Source organism: Sylvia atricapilla, chromosome 7, assembly GCF_009819655.1.
Source record: "Sylvia atricapilla isolate bSylAtr1 chromosome 7, bSylAtr1.pri, whole genome shotgun sequence".
Taxonomy (NCBI): domain Eukaryota; kingdom Metazoa; phylum Chordata; class Aves; order Passeriformes; family Sylviidae; genus Sylvia; species Sylvia atricapilla.
This window is the reverse complement of record NC_089146.1, coordinates 2,668,364-2,684,667: the sequence shown is the minus strand read 5'-3', so window position 1 is coordinate 2,684,667 and position 16,304 is coordinate 2,668,364. Positions and strand designations below refer to the sequence as shown.

General features: G+C 42.2%; 1 protein-coding gene across 1 annotated transcript; it reads left to right on the top strand.

Moving 5' to 3' along the window:
* The first annotated feature begins 776 nt into the window (after positions 1 to 776).
* Positions 777 to 16,231, top strand: ACADL (acyl-CoA dehydrogenase long chain). The gene is made up of 11 exons (XM_066322418.1): positions 777 to 876; positions 2,310 to 2,471; positions 4,866 to 5,003; positions 5,436 to 5,600; positions 6,571 to 6,637; positions 7,835 to 7,999; positions 8,647 to 8,748; positions 9,986 to 10,099; positions 12,135 to 12,262; positions 14,213 to 14,299; positions 15,586 to 16,231. Exons 1-11 carry the CDS (start codon positions 803 to 805, stop codon positions 15,677 to 15,679), a joined length of 1,296 nt encoding a protein of 431 aa, XP_066178515.1. The 5' UTR covers positions 777 to 802; the 3' UTR covers positions 15,680 to 16,231.
* The last annotated feature ends 73 nt before the right edge of the window (positions 16,232 to 16,304 follow it).

Genomic DNA, 16,304 nt, shown 5'->3' with positions numbered 1-16,304 from the left:
AAACCACACACAGAGGAAAAAAATCTCAATAATTTTGGTGGGCAGGTTCTGCAAACCCAACCGCCCTGACGCCAGGAGGGCCCGCCAAGGTGACACGGCGGAATGGGGCGGCGAAGGGCAGCCCTGAGGGGAGGGCGCCCAGGGGCGGTGACAACGCCTTTCCCCCGGGCTCGGGACAAGGAGGACGAGGGAGCCATGGCCCCGAGGGTCGTCCCTCACGCCGGGTGTCCATCACACGAGCCGCCTTCAGCGCACACCCCCTTCGTGCGGCCGTCACCTTTGCTCCCGCTCCCCTGACTGCAAAGCTCCGTTAGAGAGGCATCAATTATCCGGCTGTTTGCCCACACTCCCGCCCGCGGCCCGGAAGGGATTAGCAGCCGGAGGTGGGCGGGCGCAGGGAGAACTCTCGGGGCTCTCCGGCGGCGGGGCCGCGTTGTGCTGTCCCGCCCTGTCCAGCCCTGTCCAGCCCTGTCCAGCCCTGTCTCCCCGTTCTGTCCCGCCCTGTCCAGCCCTGTCTCCCCGTTCTGTCCCGCCCTGTCCAGCCCCGTCCCGCCCTGTCCAGCCCTGTCTCCCTGTTCTGTCCCGCCCTGTCCAGCCCTGTCTCCCCGTTCTGTCCCGTCCCGCCCTGTCCAGCCCCGTCCCGCCCTGTCCAGCCCCGTCCCGCCCTGTCCAGCCCTGTCTCCCTGTTCTGTCCCGCCCTGTCCAGCCCTGTCTCCCTGTTCTGTCCCGCCCTGTCCAGCCCCGTCCCGCCCTGTCCAGCCCTTGTCTCCCCGTTCTGTCCCGTCCCGCCCTGTCCCGTAAGATGGCGGCGCGGCTGCTCCGCCTGCGCGGCCTGCTGAGGGCCGCCGGCTGCCGGTCCTTCTCCGCCCAGCCCAGGTGAGCGGCGCCGGCTCGGCGGGCAGCGCTGGGGCGGAGGGCACCGATCCCTGAGGGTGGGCGAGCGCCCCTGAGGCGGCTCCACTGAAGACCGGCGTGAATGTGTCCGCCCGCCGGCTCGGGGCTGGCTATGTGTGCTGTCCGTTCTGTGCGGTTGTGTGTGTGTTTGGGGGCCGTGGACGCGCGCGGTCCGTGTCGCCTTCCAGGCGCTGTATGTGCGCGTCCGTGCTGCCATCGCAGGGGTTTGAGGGGGCCCGGGAGTGCCAGCGCATCCATCCCCGTGATCTGCCGACCTTTGCTCCATTTCCCGGCGGCAGCGAGTCCCGTGCTGGCGGCAGGTGACAGCCGGGCGCGACCTTGGCCGGGCACCGCCGAGCCCCGGTGTCCCCTGCGCTCCCCCGGGCAGAGAGGCGGGAGACGGACCGCGCCTTCCCGGAGCTTCCAGCCGTCCTGCCCAGGGCTGTGGTTGAGAATAAGGGGTCACACCTTCCCTGTGTGACATGGGAGCCACAACTGAACAAAAGGCTGGGTTTAAATGAAACTCAGCATCGTTTTAAACGGCTTTAAAAAGGAGATAGAGCTCTTGAGAGAGTCACGGTGTTTAGCTTTGAGGGTACAAAATACTCAACTAGCAAGGTACTGTATCCCATTTTTTTCCCCCAATATTATTAGAAGTAAGTAAAGTCTGTGTTGCTGGGGGATTATTGCAATGGCAGAGCCCGAGTAACTACATGTGGTAGTAAATAAAGACTTTTGCCTTTACAACAGAGTAAATAGGCATAGGCTCAGCCGTGTTCTGTAGGATTAGAGACAGTTGATGTGCAGAGGAACTGAGAGATTAAAAAAATAGTTTGAGAAAAGAAAAGTAAATGCCTTTTCCACGTACTCAGCTCTGTGCTTAAAATTGCTGACGTTTCATGGCAATACAATAAAAGCAAGTCGAAGAAATCAATGTGCAAATATGAGAAGTGAATTTTCCTTTCATCCTTAAAGCAGTATGTCATCCTTGATGTTCCAAACCCCTACAAAAATGTTATAATCCCTTCTTTCTTATTTCATAATTATACTTCCTTGAGTGGTTTCTACTTACCACTGTTTCAGTTTTTATTTTTTTGTTGAAACATTCTTTTATTTTTACATGTGATTTCATTAGAGTAATTTTTTTTACCTCTGTATGTACTATTATTGTTTTTAATTTATATAATTTGAAGTGTTAAGGACAAACCAGCCTTACTTTACCTCTATTAATAGTCCAGTGGAGTGCAGTGCATGTTAATTATTTGTATTTGTCATGGGTGTCCTTTAGACCTAATGGTGTGCCAGAGTTGGGATGTGAACTGCATTTAGTAACACGGGAGTTTCCTCCCTTTGAAAAGGGTTGTGCAAATAGGGTGCCTGTGTCCTAACAGATGTATTAATTTGTCTTTTTTCAGTCCTCTGCAGACAGAACAACATGGCACAAAACGCCTGGAGCCGTCTTCTGCTAAAACTTTGACTGATATAGGCACCCGGAGGATCTTCTCATCAGAGCATGATATCTTCAGGGAGAGTGCCAGGAAGTTCTTTCAGGAAGAAGTGCTGCCTTTTCATGCAGAGTAAGATAACCTCTTAAACATTTTGGTTTGTCAATATTAATTTTTCCCCAAAGTGCTTTTTGCAGTGTTATTCCAGATACAATGGGCTCTAAAGGTTATTAGTTTTCATGTACAAGCTTTCTATTTCAAATTTACCAAATCAAAACAAGCCTGTGAAAGGCATGAGTGAAGGAAATCACACACAATCAAAACTGAATGCATCCTTTGAGCTCCAGTGTAGACAATCTGGCATCCTCAGCTTAGTCCCATCAGCAGGCAAAATGCAGTGTGCAGAGTTGCAGCAAAGTTTCCCTGCCCCCAGGATTAGCTGACACAGATGTTTTTGGGGCAGAGTTGGGGGACAGTTCAGTTCCCACACTGTTGGGAAATAGTCACTGAAAAAGGCTTTGATCGTGTGTTACTGTCTCTCTTGCAGTAGATTTTGTAGCTACATGCAAGTACATATAGCATGGTGAGGTGAATTTTGTATTGCCAAGAAACTTGCATGAAACATCTTTGTTTGAATTTCTTCTTTTTTTTTTTAATTCTGTGGACATATATACATTTTAGAAGTGTTGCAATTCCACTGAATTAGGGCTGGAAGGTGGTTTTAGCCCTTATTTTAGGCATACCCAATCACATTTTAGTGGTGGATAGGAAGGAAATTAGCTCAGGGTATGGTTTTGAACTGAAAGGGTCAAGCTGTAGTAGTGTCTTAAGCAATTCTAGCATACTTGATGTGAAAACAGCAAGGGCTAAAGGGCTTATTCTGAAATTGCCCTGCTAGATGAGAGGATCCTGACACAGCTCAAGTGTGTATCCACAAGCAGCTGAGGTGCCTCAATTGAGTGGATGGAGCATCATGGCTCTGGGGCAGGAATGAGCAGCAGCAGGGTTGGTGGCACTTTTGGTTTTTTATCCTCAAACCACAACCTTGTAGTAGTATGCTCTTCCACTGTACGGTCATATTCTGTCCATAAAACCAGATGTTTTCTCTCATTTTGTGTTGGAAGGACTTTCAGGCCAGGTTTGTGTACGTGTTACTGGTTCTGCTTGAGGTTGCTGAAGATCCTATTTGTCTTCTTGCTAACACAATTTCTTAGGGAGGCTGGATCAAGTTGAACTTGTATCCTTGCATCACTTCAGTGGCTGATGAACCACTCTGTTCTCACACCTGTCAGGTAAACAAGGAGGCTTCAGGCACAGTTTATTCATTGTCTGGGCTGAGGTGAAGAGGCAAATGCAGCATCACTGGATGCAACTATGGATTATTGTGAGGAGAAGAAGCTTTGGTGCTGGGTGAAGTAGAAACAGGAATGTCCCTGAAAGAGATTAGGGGGGGAGAGAAGATGGTAAAAAGAGATCTAAGATTTCCAGTGTAGGAGCAAAAGCTCTGTGAATCAGCTTAAATACTGGAACAGCTTGCCCAAAGAAGCTGTGGCTGTGCCATCACTGGGAGTGGTCACGGGCAGGTTGGATGGGGCTTGGAGCAGCCTGGGCTAGTGAAAGGTGTCCCTGCTTGTGAAAGGGTGTCAGAACTGGATGAGCCTTAAGGTCCCTTCCAATCCAAACCATTCTGTGATTCTGTTTTATGTATCGGCTAAGATACTTGATAAACTGTGGGTAAATAGCTGTGGTATAGCTCTGCTGCACACAGGTGCATCAGAGGAATGTCTCTGGTATAATCTGATAACCATATAATTTAAAAGTTGTTGTATTAGAAAAAAAAAAGGGGGCATAAAAAATGAAACCTGGACCATTAATGGCCATTCAACGTTCTATTGAGTTGGCAGACCCCATAAAGAAGCACTAATTTTCTAAGAAGAGCTGATTCCTGTGGTGTTAAAGTTTGCAAACTGTCAGCAGATAAGCCTCAACTATCTATTAACACAAACTTAAATGTACCTTAAAGCAGTAATTTGCCAAGATGCAGACTGGTAAGAAGTGCACAGGGACAGACTTTTATACAAAACTGTCTAATATGGTACCATTTGGTTCTGATAAAGCACTTTTCATTGGTAGAGTTGAAGTCTTTGATGAAAGATACTGATGTGTGATGCTCGGTTTTTGTGTGGGCAAGTGTACATTGGTAAATGGAGCGTTAGGAGGATAAAGACCTGCCTGTAATTGTCCAGATGGTTGGGCTAAATTGCATAAATACCAGTCTGGTGTAAGAGTCTTAATGAAATCTTGTCAGGTTATACATTGGAAGCAGAGACTCAAACTTGTTTTACAGTGTCGTCTGTGGATTTGAAGATTACCAACTCTGTGATTAAGCTGCTGCTGTGACATACAGTTGTCTGTTTACCTCCACACTGTTTGTTGGTGTTCCAGTGTGAAGCAACAGCCGTGGCAGATAAACAGCAGCACGTGGGGGGTTCAGTGTGTGACCCTGGTTTTGTGTTTGCTTTGCAGATGGGAGAAGGATGGCCAGGTGAGCAGGGAGCTCTGGGAAAAAGCTGGACAGCAGGGTCTGCTGGGCGTTGCCATTGCTGAAAAACATGGAGGCATTGGAGCAGATATTCTCTCTTCAGCCATTGTCTGGGAGGAGCAGTGAGTACTGCATGCTTCAGGAAGAATTTCAATGATCTTATTGTTTGGGACTGGATTTTTTCCCATAAGTTATCCTCATTATGGACTACATTTGCTTACAGAAAATGATGCTATCTTTCCTGTTTACATATGTGTAAAACCCTCCTGCTTTAAGTATTCTGGATCATTGTTTGGGTAATATTGGCTTTGTGACTGGGGGGAAGCTTTTTTTTTTTTGGCCTGGTAGGTTACATACCCATTTGACTGTGAAATTAAGTTCTATAAATTGTGATAAAAGTGCCAGAAGATCTCTGAGGCTTCTTTGTAGTGGGGTTTTCTTCATTATTTTCTTCATTTCTTCATTATTTGGTCTGTGTTGTAACGGTGCAAGTTCAGTGTTGAAGTCTTTGGTAGTACTTTTTCCTGAACCTCCCCCCTCCCATTTTTTTCCAGGATGTATGTTAACTGTACAGGCCCAGGGTTCAGCCTTCATTCAGATATAGTCATGCCCTACATTGCAAACTATGGCACTGAAGAACAGATTAAACACTTTATCCCCCAAATGGTTGCAGGCAAGTGCATTGGAGCTATTGCCATGACAGAACCTGGGGCTGGCAGGTAAGCCAAATATTAAAGAAGTGGTCTCAACATTGTTTGGTGTCTGTTCACTTGTCAGTGAAAAACATTCTGAGCCTCCTGGTTAGTTACTTGACAGACTAGGCTATCCCACATTGGTAGAGTTGAAGTCTTTGATGAGAGATACTGATGTCTTATGCTCATTTTTTGTGTGGGCAAGACAAAAAATGTAAGACTCGAAAAACCTGTTATAGGTTACTGTGTTACAGCTTTGTCATTTCAAGATAGTAGCTCAAAATCCATTTCTGTATTGTCCCACTGTGAGCAAATACACTTTGTATTTGTTTATGCAGTCTTAAGTTTATAATTACCGACTTGCTTGTTATGTGAATATACTTACAACATGAAGCATGGTGAGAGAGAAGTGACACACCTTGGTAAGGGAGGCTTGGCTTTACTATTAGCTTTTTCTGTAGAACAGAACCACCTTGTTTTTCTTTCCTCTGAATCCTTTCAGAAAAATGTCCCTCTTTGCCCACTGTATGTCTGGAGTAGACACTGCTATCTGACCAGTTTCCAAAAGAGAGAGGGATGCATGAAGTGCAAAACCTGTTGGTGTCACGTTTCTACAAATGGCAGAGGTTGCTTGTGGCTTTTCACAGAGCCTCCTGATCAGGACTGAGCCTGTGGAGAGGATGTGGTTTTATCTGGCATTTGTTGTCTGAGGCATACTGGTGTAAGTGGATGCTGGCCTGCTGATGTCAGGGCTTGTATTACACCAGCTCCACAAGCAGAGATGGGGAAATGGGACCTCTATGGATTTATCATCCTTTTCCACAGTGTGCTTGTGCTTTCTGTTACACTTGGCTATTTCACCATGCCTCACTGTCCTTTCACTGAGCCCATGTTTGGATGGTATAAAATCTGCCTTATTTTGGACTGGATAGAATTCAAGGTACAAATTGCAGCTTCTGGAATGGTTTTTTGAAAGACCTTTTGAATTTCGTTTTAGTGACTTGCAAGGAGTACGGACATATGCAAAAAAAGATGGAAGTGACTGGATTCTTAATGGGAGTAAGGTAAGTGCACTGACATACATACTGCTCATGGGCTTTAGGAACTGAAAACATTTAGCTGAATGCAGCAGGATGTGCACCACTCTCAGCATCTCCTCCCAATCATTTCACTTTTGGTTTCCGTTTTTCATGTGGGTTATGTTGTAGTGGGGATTTTTGTTCCAGTTACTTTTTTTTTATAGATCTTGAGATATGTCTGTTGCAGGCAATTTACAAACCGATTTGGGGGGGCGGGGGGGGGGCTTGCATGGGTTTTTTTGTAGTTTTAAGCCAATTAAAAGGCTTATTTTCCCTTAAACCGTAAAGGGGGAAAAATGTGCTGTGTGATATGACCAGTATGGTTCTTTGTACTGATGTTTAACAATCAACATCTGTGAACTCTTCTGTGGCCTGACTAAAAACTTGTGTTGCCACAGTTTAAGCTGTGGAATCTTTTTTTCAGGAGCTTGCTGGTCTTGTTAGGAAAACACCAAAACAGCTGCCTCAGATGCTCTCTCTGTGTTGTCAAGCTGTGCCAAAGCAGTTCTTTCATTACTATAATAAAAAATAAGAAGGCAGAAATAGTGTTGAAGTGGGAGTGTGGGTTCAACAGACAGTTTTGTTGAAAGCTATGAAATGTCTTGATCCTCTTTTGTACTGCTGCTGATAACACAGTACTGACAGAGACTTCTGGTCATAGCAGAAGTGCTGAGAATCATTCAGTGGTGAGAATGCGTGCAAGCAGATAGATATGCATAGATGCTAAAAAGGTGCTCATGCCACTCAGTTGAAGCCAAACAGGACAGAAAGCTTTCTTTTGCTGAACTGAAGATGGATCCATTTGACAGGCTCATGAGTTGTTCTGCAGGATAATAGTAAGCAGTTGTGACAAGGAGCCATTGATAGTTTTGAGTGTACTGCCTTACTAATTTCATATCTAGAGAAGAGAATCTCTGTGTTAATTTAATATCCACATTTGATACTATATTCCTTCTTTATCATGGGACAGACAAAAGAAACAGATCTGCTCATTCTTTAACTTCACGCTTCTACCCCACAAAACACTTCTCAAATTAATGTCTGCCTTGTTCCAAAAACACTTAATATCAAAAGCTTGAACCGTGGCTTTGAAAGTGTCAGTGTAGTTTTACTCTCTGCTCCTGGGTGATGTCTTGTAGCCTCTATCCACTTTGCTTTACTGTGAGTTGCCTTTTTTCCCAGGTGTTCATCACCAATGGCTGGATGAGCGACGTGGTGATCGTGGTTGCGGTCACGGACCGGGAGGCGCGGTCCCCTGCTCACGGCATCAGCCTTTTCCTGGTGGAAAATGGAACAAAAGGTTTCATCAAAGGGCGCAAACTCAACAAAATTGGCCTGAAAGCTCAAGTGAGTTCATGCAACCTCTAAGGCAATAGACTTGGGGAAAGTCTAAACCCACTCAATGCCTGGCAGCTGCTAAATAAATACAAGGTGGAACTATGGTTCTGTTTGAGTTGTTGGACTTCAGAGCACAAACACGCAAGATACGTATCCAGTTTTTGCTTGTGGAAGTCTGAAGGGTGTGATGTGCAAGGAGAGGCTGAAGAAGCTGGATGCGTTTACTCTGAAGAAGCCAGGAAGAACAGGATCTTACTGATGTGTTTAGCTATAGAGATGGTGGGGCCTGATCCTTCTTTGAGGAGCAGAGTGAAAGGGAGAGTGGCAAAGGAGGCAAGTTACATTAAGGAAGATTCTTAGTAGGTATTAGGAAAAAATGTCCACCTGGAAAGTGATTGGATACTTGAACAGGGGCTGAGAGAGGTCCTGGAACCTTCACCTTTGGAGCTTTGGAAAGTTTAACTAGACAAGGCCCTCAGCTGATTGTTTTTCTGGAGCTGCTCTGAGTGTAAGCTAGATGGCTTCTGGAGGATCCTCCCAGGCTAAATCTGGGAATTCACATTACAGTGCACAGCAGCAAGAAAACGACAGGGGAAAATGAGTTTAATGGGATGAGAATGTCAGACTCTCAACTGTTGCATTTTAAATCCTCTTAGGACACAGCAGAGCTGTTTTTTGAAGATGTGCGGTTGCCAGCCAGCGCCTTGCTTGGAAAAGAGAACAAAGGCTTCTACTATCTGATGGCAGAACTCCCTCAGGTAAAAGGAATGTGAGTGCTGTCTGCAGGAAGAGTACAGAGAGGTTTTGGCATTAGTCCTGAAGTTCATGTTATTGTGGTGTACTGGATGCCTTTGTAAAATCCCCAGACATTTCTATGGGTTGAGCTCACAGGAGAAATAGCGACCAGATAGTCTCAAGGGGTCAAAATTACACAAGTTTACTGGCAAAATACAGAAAATCAAGGAACCTTGACAAAGGATGTAGTGCAACATCCAATTAACATAAAACACTTACCTTAGCATTAACTTGGCCTGTTTGATTTAGCAACCTTTAGACCTGTCTGATGTTGTGTTACCCAAAATGTTCCATGAAAAGAGAATTAGAAGGGAGAAAGATAGATAGAAAAAAATACAGGAAAATACACATAACTATCAACTCCTGAGTTCCAGTGATGATGAGGTTCTAGCTGTTCTAGTTCCTCTGCAAGTCGAAGCATATTAAAGTTACATGGAACTCTGTTAATATAATAAAGAAATTGTTCAGCTGCCAAAATACCTTGCTAGTTTACAAGTCAGTTTATGAAGTTTTGGAATTATTTAGGAGGACAAGGAGGCAATGACTTTTTCAAAATGTGTCTGTGCTTTGTCAAAGCTATGATGTATTTACCTCATTTGGTAGGGATCATGTTTTTTAATTTTATACTGTGAGTAAACACAAAACCTGATCAAAGGAAGTCTTTTACTGCTTTAAATAGATGTGCTCAGGGACAGGTTCAATGTAATGCATCACACTGTTTCAATCTTGCCAGAAAAAAAATTGTTCTGTATTTAGCTTTTGTTTTTCACCATGCAGTGAAGAAGGAAAAAAAAAAAAAAAAGGCAATTTTTGTAGGCTTTTTTTCCCCCCCTAGAGTTATCCTATTGAAATTGTTAAATACAGTTGTTGTTTAAACTGAGCAGTGGAAACCAGTAATTGAAACAGAATCTGATGGGAATTTTTCAGTTGGTAGGATTCCTGTGGTCAGTCTGTAGCTATTTTTTGAGTCATTGTGATGGAACATTGCGCCAGTAAAGACTTAAAAGTGAGCTTTAGACAGCAAGGCATTTGGCCAACTCATTAATTTCAGTAATGCAGTATGTCTGGTTTGATATTTTATGTGACTTCTGCTCCCACTCCCTTAATGAACAACACTGAACATCTGTGTCCTAATTGTGCATCTGATGCAGACAAATGTAGGACTAACTCAACTTGATTCTGTAATTTGTGTTTCAAAAGGAAAGACTGCTAATTGCTGATATGGCTCTTGCTGGCTGTGAATTCATGTTTGAAGAAACAAGGAATTATGTGAAGCAGAGAAAAGCTTTTGGGAAGACAATTGCACATTTGCAGGTGAGTTAGAGCTCACAAACTGAGTATATGTTTGCTGTACAGTTGTGTATGTGAAGCAGTGAACAAATGAAAATCACTGGGCTGATTTGAAAGGGTAATTTTCAAAGCTTTCACTGTTTGGACTGTGGCTGGTTTTGCCTCCATGCCCATTGTTCATTTTTGAAATGCAAAAATAATATTTTTTTGAAAGCACCAGAAAAGGCTTAACATATATGTTTTATGATTTGGGTCGGTGACCTTGCAGCAGTGCTGCTTCTGAGAGGGAAATAGGTAGCAGGAGATAAAGTGGCTCCTTGCTGATGCTGAAGAACCATTCCCTTGATGATCTTAGGCTTGCATTTTACTGCCAGAAGTCCTAATCACACCTGTCTGTATTTGTCTGTGCCTGAAATCCTGGGGGCTGCCTGTGCAGGTACTATGTTCCTCTGCACATTGCAGAAGAATTATTTTGGAGGCTGCTGGAGGAGGGAACTCCCAGCAGTGACCTTGCTGCCCTGCAGAGGTGCTTCATGAATGCTGTCATGAGATTCCTCAGGCAGCAGTAGTCTGGGTGTTTGTGTGACTGCATGTGGAACTGTTGTGTCATGCTTTGTGGGCAGAGCTCACTCCTCATGGGGGTAGGTAATTGAGTTTTGAGACGTTTGCGCCCACAGCCTTTGGCTGCAATCATAAAATAGGTGCTGCTTTCCACAGGGTTGCTATACTACAATTTTCCTGAGGCTGAAGGAGGCCAAGCTCCTGCATGTTTGGTTTATAGGATAGAACTGACTTCTATGGGCTAAAGATGTTGGCTGCCTCTTTTTTGGATATACTTTTGAAATAATTAACAAAAAAAATCCATTTCCATGTCTTGAGACTTTGTCAAACTCAAATCTTTAGTTGTGAAGAGCACCAGAACTGAAACTTTTAGAGGCTGGAATGCTAGGTATCGTTCAGGAGGTTATGACCTTCATCTGTTTTTAAAGTTAACTTTCAGGAATCCATAATTCCAGATGGAATTTAGTATGCACACTGTGTGACTGAAACACAAAAGAATGATATTTTAACTTTTTTAATGTAGGCAGGGATGCTTCCTATTTATAGTAGTTCCCTGTGCAGAGATCTCCAAAATAATCTCCTTTTTTAGGCTAGGCCACCAGCAGGTGGACAGTAAATTTCATAAAATATATTATTTTTGCCAAAATAATGTATCTCTGCCTATCTCTTCAATTTCCTTTTTTTGTTGCTGATTACTTGAATGTGCATATTTTAAATAATCTTTTCCAGTTAAAACTCTACCTTGGGTAGAGTTCATTTTCATTTATTCATGCCACATTACAGCGTTTGAAGTGAATTCTTTCCTTGTAGTAGTACACTGCTCCAGTATGTTTATTGTCAAGGGAAGCAAGATTTTTTTTAATATATATGTTTCTAGAACTGAAATAAAAAAGAACTTTTATCAGTGGGTGATGTTTTTATCCCCTCCCTATGAGAATTACAAGAAGGTGGTTGAATGCCAGCCTGCTCTGGTTTTACATGGCCTTATCCAATGTGACAGAACTCAGTGCTGAAGAACTTTCTAATAGTCTATTTTTTTTTTTCTTCAGTCTCTTTGCATGTAGCTTAAACTCTGAAGAATACATAGAAAAAGCATTCAACAGATGGTGAAATGTTATTAATTGGGAAAGTTCATGGCTCTAGAGAGTGAAAGGATGTTCCTTCACAAGAGGGAGCCAAGAGTGACAGGAGTGACAGAGCACTCTGGGCCTCCTGCCACATGCTCTCTAGGAATTTGTTTTCTCTTTCTCTTGTGCCTTTTCTCTTAAATTTGTGTTTTGAATTGACCTTGAGAAGTAAAGAGCAGTAACTTTGTCTAATAAGAATGGTGCATACGTAATTGTCTGAAAAGTAGAGCGTCTTCTGTTGCACAGAGCTAAAGTTTGAAATAGTGATTTCTAACAGCAATCGTTTTTGGAAAATGCTGCATTTTCTACCTAAAGTATTAAACTGCACTCTACTTCTTTCCTCTACCCCCTCTGCCCACATCCAAAACAAGACAGTACAGCACAAGTTGGCTGAAATAAAAACGCAGATTTGTGTGGCCCGAGCCTTTATGGACAACTGTCTGCAGCTCCACGCAGATAAACGCCTGGACTCTGCCACAGCCTCCATGGCAAAGTACTGGTAGGTTTTGTTACAGTCATCTGGACGGGTTTCTTGCGTGATCTTCATTCTAATGATGTGGTCAACAAAAATCAGTTACATTGAAAACCGGGATGGGTTGAGCCAGATCAATTGCAAAATAAAGGCATACTTTTAAAACAGGCTTCCATTAATAACAAGATCAGGCCTCTGCTTTACCTTTAAGTAAATACTCCATTGCTATTTAGACAAAACTTAACTTTTTATTGTTATCAATTTGTTGTTGGATGTTTCTTAGTTTTCTTTCTTGTTTTTTTCAAGGGGGTATATGGCTTGGCTTGGTTTTTTTTAAAGCAAAATTTGAATATTTGGAGCTAAATTGAAACATATTTGAAGCTCTATGATACTGTTTAGTTAATGTTACTTAACAATAGCTGTTTGGCCTATTGAGTTCTCAAAGCTATCTGGTTTTGGGAAGAAATAGTTACCTACAGCTGTAACTGAGACTGAACAGTCCTTTATTGTCCAGAACTTCTTCTGCCTCGCCCCATACTTTATGGTGTGATATGATATGTTAACTTAGTTTTACTAGAGAAAATCAACTGGAAACATCTTAAGATAGTGGTACATGAATTTGTATAGCTTTAGCTTGTTGCAAAGATGAGGGAAAAAATCATATGAGACATGAGCAAAGAAATTTATGGAAGATACTCACACAGTTTTTAGGCTTTTCAAAATAAGTATAGAGGAAATGAGCAGAAATATTTACAGTGGAAGAAAAGGGTTGAGTGTTATTCCTGGCAGTGATTATCTAGAAGTACCAGGTACAGAAGCAGAGGCATTCATTTCTGAGGAGGAGGAGTCAACTAATGCCAGCTGAGATATGCAGACTCACTTGCTCAACAAATTCCCCTAAGCAAGGCTTTTGAAACTCCATGACTTTCACAGCTGTTTGCCATCATGATTTGTTGTGGATTTCCTCTTTCCTCAGTGGAGTCCTTCCATAAGACTCATTTAAATGGCCTAGAAAATGCTTGAATGTAGAATTGCTTTATTCCCTAATATACTAGGGGGTTGTCTCTAGTCTCGAATTTTCCTTCAAACTTTTTTGTATAGGCAGTCACTTGATTTAGAGCTTTTAGGATTTTAAAACCTGGTTTGTGCATCTCTTTTTCATATCTGGAGAAAGATCTCCAGGGTTGTTTTGGTTTGGTTTTTCTTGTGACAGGTTGTGGTACATACCTAAAAGAATTTGAGAATGTATTTAGAAAAGAGAGTTGCAATAACTCACTGCTGCAGAATTACAATTGGTATAATAAACTGTAAGGATGTAAATGAATGAGGGGATGGTTTGGGAAAAAGGCCATGATTCCAGCAGAAGCAATTGGCTTGTCATTTTCATTTTTTTCTGTTGCCACTGAAAGCTGTGCACTTAGAAATTGGTTTTTTTCATCTCTTCCAACAATAGCTTGAGTTTTTCAGTGCAGTAAGTTTTTTTTTTTTTTTTTTGCTATTAAATCCATATTTTGCAGTTAAGAAATGCTGTTAGAGAATTACAGCATGTTTTAGAATTGAAGGCTATTGTGGAAAAGGCTATTGACAAAGTTTATTGCAGAAAATAAATGATGCCCAGGTGATGGGTATGCTCAAAGTGTATCCTGGTGTGTTACTAATGACAGTGGTCAGGGGAGGCCTGATTTATTGTTAATATCTGACAAAGCTGAGGCATTTGGCAAGAAAAGAGAGTGTTTTAACTTGCTTCACAAAATGATTTTCTTGGCCTTTGAGAAAGGTAAACAAGCCTATCTTGAAACCTTTCCTTTTCTGAAAGCTGTCCCATAAAGGGAACAAACCTTTAATGCATTAAATTGAACAGTATTTCTTTCTTACTAATCGTGCTATGGTTTTTGTCTTGTTGACATATCTTTATCTTTGGTAATGTCTTACAACATAATGTCCTTCTAAAAGCAAATTTCCTTTTGGCCATTGAAGGTGCTCTGATCTCCAAAACAGCATCGCCACTCAGTGTGTGCAAATGCACGGAGGATGGGGGTACATGTGGGAGTATCCGATTGCAAAGTAAGTGTAACATTTCAGATTGCATGATAAAAGATGACCTGCAAAGTCAAATGAGGCACTTCCTTCGAGCTGTGTGTTGGTTGTTTAGTGTTAGTAGTGATTTACTGTTCCTTCTCTCATCATGTGTAATTGAAAGGGAATCTACTGTACAGATGTCTGCAGGAAGGCTTTGTTTGGATTCTCCAAATAACTTATAAGCTGTTCAGCAATTATTGTCTGGTTTGTTTCTTGATTTGTTTGTTTTTTCTTCACAAAAGAGCAGCTGTTTTTTTTACAAGAAAGCGTTAATTGAAAAAACAGAAGCAAAACTATAAAAGTAGAAATGAGAGGAGCCACTTCGTGTTTTATCTGAAATTAAATGCATATGAGTGAAGAAAATATGTTGATCAGATACCACTGAGTATCAGATTGTCAAATCAAGAGCATAACTGGCTGCATTCAGCTTTTTTGCACCTTTGAAAATGAAAAAGTTAAGAGATTTTTATGTAGATGAAAGAACTTGCCATTCCCATTTTTTTTTTCTAACTTTATGAATTTAGAGACATTTATGGAGCTTTTGTACACATCCTTGTGTATTATCTGTGAAGTTTGTGTACAGGCCATGTGACACACTAAGCAGAGATTTTGGTACTGTTTTTATTTAAAAAAATCAAAGAGATGGTAATCTGACAGTAGAAACAGTAAAAGCAGGACTGCTATGCAGTTGTCATAAATAAGCTAATTTTTTTAACTGAGTAAACTTAATTAAAAAAAAAAATCCATACACTGAGTATGAAATGTTGCTTTAAAATAACTTGAAGGCGTGTTTGGGGTGTCCTTGAACCCCTGCATGTCTGTGTGTACAGGGTTTTGTTATATCTGTGGTCCAGTAAGATGTAGGTTTCCACAGAAGGCCACGTTGCTCCTGGGCTGCTCTCTGTGCGATGAAAAAGAATGAAGATGGAAAAGCTCTGTCATCAGGAACAAGAATTGGGAGTGGAGTAGTAGGAGGTTTATAGGGCTTTATTTTTTTGTTTAATTAGAGGCAATAGAGGGCACTTTACACTATAAACAAGCAGGGAAGGGATACTGACCCAGTTCCTGGTTGGCACACAGCACCCTGGAGAGTTGTAATATTCTAGGTAGTTGAAGCCTCTTAAAAAACAAGAACTACTTTATCAATGTTCAGTTTGAAAAGAGAGGGATCTCTAAAGATAAAATGCTCTTTGTTTTTTGATTGTATGTTCATTCTAAGGTTTTGTTTGTAATACTTCCTTGTTTTGTTTTGTTTTGTTTTCCTCCCTCAGAGCTTTTGTGGATGCCCGTGTTCAGCCAATCTATGGTGGCACCAATGAAATAATGAAGGAACTTATTGCTAGAGACATTGTCAGTGACAAGTAGGGCAGATGCTTACTACTGTGTAGAGTAATGCAGAATCATTTTCTATATCAATAAATGGCGTAAAATCAGGCATCAGAATGTAAGTAAAATAAATGTGCTCTATTATGTTCTTCAAAGGAAGCGACACTTAAAGCACATGTTAGTAATAACAGTGTGCTCACATGTAGAATATATAATATTTAATGACCTTAAAATTTAAATGTTTTTTGTACAAAACAGAGTAGTTCTCTGGGTGTCGAGAGTTGTGGTAGTAAAAGGCAATTTTATCTCTAGAACGTGGAGTAGCTTGGTCTTTCAGACTTGAACCCTCGCTTTTCAGAATCGAATCTCGAGAGAAACCATGTTCTTAACAGGATTAAATATTAATATATCTTTGAATGTCTGTTTCCCCTTGAGGAGCAGAACTTGACACTCTTGCTTGTTGCTGCCATACACCTGCTCACTGCGCGGCAGCCACCTGCTGTGTTGCTGACCTCTATGTTTACATCTAACCCGGAATGCCTTATTTTAATTACTTTGGTCAAATGAACATAATAAAGCATTTCTATGCAATCCCATGCTTGTCTGCGGTTACTTCAAAGCCCGCGGAGAAACGGGACTTCTTCCTCCGTGCCCTCAGGGCGCT

Coding starts and splice junctions, on each gene's coding strand:
- ACADL (XM_066322418.1), top strand. CDS start 803: ATGGCGGCGCGGCTGCTCCGCCTGCGCGGCCTGCTGAGGGCCGCCGGC. Junction 8,749..9,985: donor TGATGGCAGAACTCCCTCAG/GTAAAAGGAATG, acceptor GTGTTTCAAAAG/GAAAGACTGCTAATTGCTGA. Junction 12,263..14,212: donor GCCTCCATGGCAAAGTACTG/GTAGGTTTTGTT, acceptor TGGCCATTGAAG/GTGCTCTGATCTCCAAAACA.